Source organism: Bicyclus anynana, chromosome 3 (assembly GCF_947172395.1).
Source record: "Bicyclus anynana chromosome 3, ilBicAnyn1.1, whole genome shotgun sequence".
NCBI lineage: Eukaryota > Metazoa > Arthropoda > Insecta > Lepidoptera > Nymphalidae > Bicyclus > Bicyclus anynana.
In genome coordinates, this window is record NC_069085.1 from 14125011 (window position 1) to 14133388 (window position 8378).

Here is an 8378-nt window from a genome sequence, read left to right on the forward strand (position 1 = left end):
TAAAATTATTTTGCGATTGAAAAGCAGCCGTATGAGAAAAAAAATTCAAATTTTGTGGTTCGTAATTTCGCGCCAAAACTTAGTTAGATAATTCGTAATTTCGCGCCAAAACTTAGTTAGATAATTCGTAATTTCGCGCCAAAATCTTAGATAGTTCGTAATTTCGCGCCAAAAGTATAGTTTAATGGAACCACTACTAGTTAGCGTGACAGCGCACAGTCTGCACCTATTTTATACGTAGTTGTGCTTCTTCTCCGTGAGTATTTGTATTCTATGCTGTCATTTGTCAAAGATCGCGCCAAAACAAAACATACTTTTTCATTTTAATTGTATTTTAAATTAAAAGATTTACAAATTAAAGTCAGTTTACAGAATAATTATTAGTAATGGATTTTAAAATCAAAAGAAAATCCACTAAAACAGTTGTCACTGGAAGTCTTGTGGAAAACTATCCACACGACTTGCAAATGTACAAAATTCCACCTACTGAAAACATATCTTTACATGAGTTTGAAGCCCTTGCTTTGGAGAGGCTCACATTATTAAGATGTTTAGCCACAGCAACAACCTTGAAGGGTCTACGACCGTATTCCGAGGAATGGACGGAATTTGTGCTTGGGGATCTAAAAACACAAGGGTTGAAATATTACGCTAGATTGTGTGAGAAGTCTGGTTGCGGAACACATGATGCCGATTTACAAGCGAGACGTAAGGATCATATTGCCCATTTTATACTGCGATTAGCATATTGTAGAACAGAGGAGCTACGCCGTTGGTACATTGCGCGTGAACTGGAATTATTTAAAATGAGGTTTATGACTATGAAAAGTGACGCTGTGGATGCGTTTTTTAAACTAAACAATCTTTGTTACACTAACATATCAGATGATGAGAAAAACGAGCTTATGAAATATTTAAGAGAATCTACGTTCTATCAGAGCACCCAAAATATAGAAACCTTCAAATTTTACAAGGTAAAGTTTTTCGAAGTGTTGGACTTGGTCAAAGCGAGGAAAGTGTACTTGAAAGGTGGATATGCTTATGTACCACATAAAGATTTCATATCAGTTCTGTCTGCACAGTATAGGACACATTTACGACACAGCTTGGCAATTGCTTGTCAACATTTAGGTGAAATAGAACAAGATGAGAGACTTGTATCTCTGCTCAAAGGGTTACACCAGGCATACTCCGGCAATGATTATATTAGTGACACAAAAGTTGTTATACCTATAGAAAGTATTGATTCCCTGTCAGTGAAATCATTCCCCTTGTGCATGAGACAGCTACATGAGCAGCTTCGCTCAGCTCACCATCTTAAGCACGGTGGAAGACTTCAGTATGGACTATTTTTAAAAGGAATTGGTGTTACATTGGAAGATTCCCTAAGATTTTGGAGGGAGGAGTTTACTAAAATTATGGAGTTAGATAAGTTCGAGAAACAATATGCATATAATATCAGATACAATTATGGTAAAGAAGGTAGTAAGAAGAACTATGCACCCTTCAACTGCTTGAAGATTATTAACAACAATGTGGGACCTGGTGATTGCCACGGTTGCCCATTCAGGCACAGCGAATTTAACATTCTGAAAAATAAATTAAAAGGATATGGGCTGGAAGGACAAGGTATCAAAAATATTGTACATTCAATTTTTAATTAATTTATTTATTTTACCACTATCTTATATTATAAATACTATTCTTATTTTACAGCTGTCAATGATATAGTAGATATGACTAAGAAAGGACATTGTCAAATTGCCTGCAGTAAATATTTTGATGCAGTCCACAATACTGGTCTCGATTTGGGTATAAATCATCCTAATCAGTTTTTTGAAGAGAGTCAAAAACTTTTGAAAGGTGAAATTAAAGCTGAACCTAAAAAGGAATCAAAACCAAACAATAATATTAAGAAAGAACAAGATAATTTTGAAGATATGGACCTGGATGAGATAGCTGAATGGAAAGAAACTTGATTTTTTGTGTTTAATAAAATAATTTCACCTAGTAATACTTATTTACAAATTGCCTATTTTCTTTTTACATACATAGCCCGTTTAGTCATACGACCGCAATATAAACCAAATATAAACACTAATCCTACAATTGACATTCCTACAACTAAAAAATACTTTTTCGATGGAGATGATGAAATTTCATTATACACATCACCCAAATTTTCAATGACATTTACCTGTAAGCAAACCAGATATTATTTTAACTGAATAATTTTGTGTACTTTATTATTGATTATGCATTAAATACTTACTGATTCTACATATTTATACATTTGCAATCTGCTTGATAATTCCTTTTGACATTCTGCTTCTAATTTTCTGTTATTATCATTGAGTATTATTTTTAAACATTTCAATCCTAAAAAAAACAACATTTAAGATATATGATAATTGTATTTAAATAAAATGGTATAGTCAGGGATTATGCATATTTGTTTTGTCTTAACTGCAATTTACAAATATTAAGTAATTAAGTGTAAATAATAGATCACCATATAGTGGTATAAGTAAGGTCAAACTTAATTCTTGGAGTATTTTTCCTACTTATCTGTCAAAGTAAATGAAAAATAACTATTTAACAAATCTTACGTCTTCCAGCACCATGTTCAAGATCCTTACAATATTTCAACAAGTCCAATGCACAAGAACGCTCTAACAGTGGATCAGCATCAATATCAATTTCTGTCTCTTCAATTATTTGGACAACTTCACGGGCACACTCAGCTGAGACAATTTTGTGTTGCATTAGGGCATTTTTTAAACATTCCTCTACCTGGAAATATTTTAAACATTTTAAATACTGCATTTTTTGCAAAAGGACCTGAGCCATATGAGACTTACACTTTAATAGTGATTATAATAGACAGCCAATAGACTGCTTTATTGGTTATATTTACCTGTCCATCTGAATTAGTAATAGAATCATTGGGCACTGCACATATTGTCTGTATTTCAGCTTTACACAATTTTCCCAATAATGGGTCCAGACGATAATTCAGAGCTTGTTCCTTCAAAACATTAGCTAGTTCATTTTCACAAGGGGCTTCTAACTTCGATTCCCTAAATTTATCCTTTAAACAGTACAAAACCTTGCCCTGTAGTTCGACATCCTGTGGTTCATTAGCTAAAAGAAAGAAATTATCTACAACCATCAATTTACCTATCAAAATTTTGTAAATTCAAATAAGTGTACTCACCAATTATATTAGAACAGAATTTTTTTATATCTCCCTTACAGATATTTTGCAAATTATTATTGAATCGATAATCCAGATTTTGCTCTATCATCCTGTTAACAACAACAATTTTACAATTGTTGTCAAAGTCTGTTTCATGACGATGAGCCTAATGATTAGAAGAAACAGTTATTTAAGATATATTTAATATATCAAATAAGATAACATTTAAAATATAACCAAGTGGTGATTACCTTCAAGCAGTCCAAAATAATAGTTTGTTCAGTATTGTGGCAATACAAGTCAATCATATCATTGCATGTTGTAACAAGGTGATAATCAATACCATTATCTGAAAATTCTTGTTTCCTTACTACAAATATAGCTTTTTTGCAACCATCACTCAATTTCCCTTTTGCTGTTTGAAGACATTCTAAAGCTGCTGATTCTCCATGTGGAACAGTGGGACAGAATTCCAGCAGATCTTTTTTACAAGCTTCTTTTAGATCAGGATCTAAATCTATATTTTCTTTTTGTTGAAAAAGTTGACTTCTTAACTGCTGGCGACATTCTTTATATATTGTATGTTTTCTTCTGGTTATAGTGTCATTTCTTATTATTTCACTTAAACACATTACAACCTGAACTTTTGTTTGAGCCTTTGGACAAAATCTAACTACATAAGACTTACATGCATTTTTAAATTTCCTTGTAAATCTATAATTCTTCAGAGCTATCAATTGTTCATGTTCAATAGCTGCGCGACATTTAACATTAGCTTTTATTTCTGCATCATTCTTATGTCTTATTAAACAATCAAGTATATCATCTTCATCTTTTTTACTATTCAGCTCTGATGAACATAACTTTTCTATAGGCACTCTACAATTTATACTGACAATGGCATTTAGTTCAATATGACCACTCTGTGTTTCAGTAAAGTTGGTTACCACATCTTTGCATTTAGTAGAGAGCTTTTTGATATTACTTTGCAAACAAACAATTTCTTCACCTTTACCTGTGTTCTCAAAGCAAATATTTGCTAAATCATCCATACAAGAGTCAGCAATTTCAGGCAGTAAATCAACACTTACAGCTCTTTGTCTCATCACCCTCTTCACCTGTTGTTCACAAGCTGGTTTCAGAATACCTTTTAAATCTGAATTATATGCATAATTGTATAAACATGGTAATATTAAAGGATCCTTTTCTGATTGATGTTCATTTATATCGGCCCATTGAAGTTTGGCTTTGCACTGAGTGACAGCATCAAACTTACATGCTTTATATAACTGGGGATCTAGTTTGAAATCTCTAGATATAAAATATTGTATTTGTAATATAGCAGTTTCACAGTCACTAGTCATGAGCACAGTACCAAGCTTCTCCATTAGACAAGACATTACTCTTCCATTACCACCATTAACTTCTCTGCATGCTGTATCTACAACAGGTTTGCAAGCTTTGCGTAAAACTGGGTCTACTCTCCAATCTTCTCCAGGGTCAGCCTCTTGAACTAGAATTTCTAATGATCTTTGGCAAGGTATACTGATTCTTTTATCCTTCCGCTTCCTTGGTCTGGCATGTTCCATCAAACAATGTATTGTTTTATCACCACTTGCAATGCCTCTACAGAGTGAGAGAATATCATTAGCACAGTTTTGCATTAATTCAGGAGACAATCTATAATCATCCATCAACATTTTTCTATGGTCAATCATTTCAGCAATACACTCTGGGGAAATTTTTGTAGTATCATTTCTAGCAACATTTTCTAAACACAACAATATTTGTGCGAGACGTACATCTTTATCTTCAACAACACCTTTACGGCAGTGATATTTTCGAATATCTTCTTTGCAAGATTTTACTAGACCTTTACTCATCCTATAGTTCATTACCATGTTTCTCTGAACATAAAAAAGTTGGTCTTGACATCTTTTTGTCATTGCTGCAAGAACAAAAAATAAATGTTCATTGAAAGTTAAAGAAAAAAAATGGAATGTTTTAAGTAATATCAAGGTAAATTGGTTGACTTAGTTACTATAAATTACTTGTTTGGCTGATTAAAGATCATAAATTGATAAATATGAATGATTTATAAGATTATTATCATTGGTAAAAAAAGCTTGTGTATACAAAAACTAGCTAATCAAGCATGGCAAAACTATAAAGTTGTTCTGTCATATCAATTTCTGTCATCCAGAAATACTACAATTAATAAAACCAGCCAAGTGCGAGTTGGGCCACGCGAGTTCCGTAGAGTAAGTTAGCACTTTAATCCCAGTAATGCACCTAAGTACCGATTTTGAAAAAAATTACAGCCCACGCCAATGGTGATAGAATATGTACCAATTTTGATAAAAAAAAAAAGTTTTTACTATAATTAAGAAATGTGGGTAAACTTCAAAGAGAATTTAATGGTTGTTTTTGTTTGTTAACACCCTAGCACATAAGTATTAATAGAAAAAAGGACAGGATTGTTCTATTGTTTGTAATCCCTCTTTATAAAAAAAAATTTTGTCAAGATTTCATTTTATGACTATGTTCACTCAATAAGTTTAAACTCCTAATGTTTAAATTCATGCTAAATTACAGCTTTCTATTAATAGTCTCTGCGCTAAACCATGGATGGACAGACAGAAGGACATGGCAAAACTATAAAGGTTGCTTGTGGACTATGTATCCCAAAAAACGGGGTAAAATTCTGTAATTGGTTCAACCATATCAGACGTGTGCAACCACAAATAATGACAAGATTTTTACAAGTATACTTGTATATTGAATAACTTATAGATTAAAACAGAGACACGGGCCAAAGCTAGTCTATAAAAATATTGTTTTAAAAGCACATTATGTTGGTAAAATAATTGTACTATCTCTCCACTAGAAGCTACAATCTTGCTGAAAACAGGATATCATTTAAACTCATATCCCTTTATGATTCATAATAATAATAATTTATGATAATCATACACAGCAATAAGCACAACTTAAGAGACTTTGAACTGTTTCCAATAAATGAATGAATTATTCAGTTTAGTTTATCTAATGTTTTTATTCTTTAACTGTGTCCACTAACATTGTGCGTTTGCAATTTGGCTTTTCAATAAATGCTAACAACTAGGTAGTACCTATGTTATGAATAAGAAACTTAATACATGACATTACTATTTAACCAACTTCTTTATTTTTTATTTTATTATTAACAAATAAAAATATGTTTATTATAAAATAAAAATAATGTATATAACAGTGCCAGAACTTCAATTTACTAAGCCTACACAATGCATGACAGATTATATTTATGCTTAAATCATAAAGTAGCCAACTTTAGCAGAATTTTGTCTCCTATTGCTTAGTCAACCTATTCTAGGATATCCTGTGCCTTTTGCATATGAGATTAATATCTTACATAATAAAGACTTATCTTAATAAAGATTCAAATTTTCTTGTAGTTAACCCGTTCATGTGGTTTTTTAGCCTAATGTGTTTTTGACTGAGTCTGTAAAACTGGTGAATTTTTAAAAGGTAACATGATAGGAATCATGTTACCTTTTATCGCCCCTGATATCTCAATATTCCATGAATTCACAGTGCGTGTCCAGATCCATCATGTAACAGAGAGAACTCTGAGCAGAGCCAGGTGTAATGTTCAAATCAAATGCTTGTCTATACATCTTAGTACTGCATTTACATCCAAATTGACTTCCTAAACATACATGTAAGTTCAAATTAAGAGTTTTTATTATACTATTTTCATTGATTTGCTGCATTTAAGAGTTTCAGAGCATAAAATAGAATGCATTTTATTCAATATAACTCTGTGAAGGTGCACAAGTGAAGTAGAGCTTGAACAAGAATAAGTAATAAGTGATTAATTCGATTTTCTTGGTAAACTCATAAAGGTAATAAGATTGCATTCACCTTACTAAAGAATGACAGGACTTGACTAGGAATGACAAAGACAGACAATAGACTTTATTAGACCACTTTTGCCTAATAGCGCTATATTTGATAAAAATAAAATATGATTACTTGATGACTGGTAAAAGTATTGCAGAACCATAATGAAACAAAAATAAGTCAAATTAATAATTTGAATATACCCACCATTTTCATTTTTATGTCTGACAAGACACTTATACATCAAGAGCGAATCTGGAACTTCATCAGGGCAAAATGTCTTCTCATCTTTATTACAAGCTGCGAATACAATTTTATCCATCTGTAGAGAGCTGTACTTCATTTCTTTCAAGGCAACAATTTCCGACTGACATTCAGGGCGCAGTGAGTCCTCAAAACTTTGCAAACATTTCAAAGTGAGAGTCTGTGAAAGAGCTTTGGGATCTGTTGGTATTCTACCACAAGTGTGTGCCTCAATATCATCAAGGCAGTTCTTCAAAAAGTTGCCAGTTATCTGCCAGTCATTAAATATTAGGGTTTCAATTTTATTTATTACTCTCCAACATGATTTATTTTTCAAACTTTGTTTACTTTTTAACACGCAATCTATAGTGTTGAAGTTTCCGCCCAGACACTCGAGGATTATAAGCTCATCCTGGCAGGGATCTTTCAGCTTCTTTTCTAAAAATGTACTATCCAACAATTCCGCTTGATGTGACCAGATTTTGTGTTGACAACTAAAAGCTACTTGTGTTTTGTTATTATGCGTTGTGTTTAAAGCACAGGATAGAAGAGGCAAATCTTCCTCTAATTGTAAACATTGTTTTTCGAATAACGAACAGCCACTTAGATCAGCTTTAAATCTTTCGTTCGTGCTGTAACTTTCTATCCTTTGAAGTGCTCCCACGTTTGTTACAATAATGAAAGCGAATAATGTATGTAATAATTGATTAAACATTTTGATGCACCGGCTTAATTATAGTTGTTTATCACGAGCACAACACAAACGTGTTTGCAAAATATTTAAGTGCAACATTAGATTAGTAAATTTTACTAAACAGGTGAACCGTATTTGCAGTCACGGTGAACGTACAATAACAATACGATATTACTTTTTTGGACAGAAAAAAAAAACAGCAGTAATTGCGAATTGTGATCCACAAAATCGAATTTTTGTTTTTTTGATTGACAATGACAAATCAAATCAAGTGACATTTTAATGTCAATGTTTGACATTTGAAGAGACCGGGCTGTTTTTTTCTATTTAACTCTTTTG

General features: G+C 32.3%; 2 protein-coding genes across 3 annotated transcripts; one reads left to right on the plus strand and one right to left on the minus strand.

Annotated features, from left to right (window-relative positions):
• The first annotated feature begins 274 nt into the window (after positions 1-274).
• LOC112058295 (DNA primase large subunit) lies at positions 275-2028 on the plus strand. Its single transcript, XM_024099014.2, has 2 exons — positions 275-1629; positions 1717-2028. Exons 1-2 carry the CDS (start codon positions 387-389, stop codon positions 1977-1979), a joined length of 1506 nt encoding a protein of 501 aa, XP_023954782.2. The 5' UTR covers positions 275-386; the 3' UTR covers positions 1980-2028.
• On the minus strand, positions 1649-8299 carry LOC112058294 (Golgi apparatus protein 1). Of its 2 annotated transcripts, none has more exons than XM_052891079.1 (7): positions 7310-8299; positions 3451-5147; positions 3218-3365; positions 2918-3162; positions 2610-2793; positions 2273-2379; positions 1649-2197 (listed from the first exon to the last, which is right to left on the minus strand). In XM_052891079.1, the coding sequence occupies exons 1-7, from the start codon at positions 8058-8060 to the stop codon at positions 2033-2035; spliced, it is 3297 nt and encodes a 1098-aa protein (XP_052747039.1). In that variant the 5' UTR covers positions 8061-8299; the 3' UTR covers positions 1649-2032. The 2 variants fall into 2 exon arrangements, with proteins under 2 accessions (XP_052747039.1, XP_023954781.2); XM_024099013.2 differs by having other exon boundaries at positions 2918-3144; positions 7310-8298.
• Positions 8300-8378: the final 79 nt, after the last annotated feature.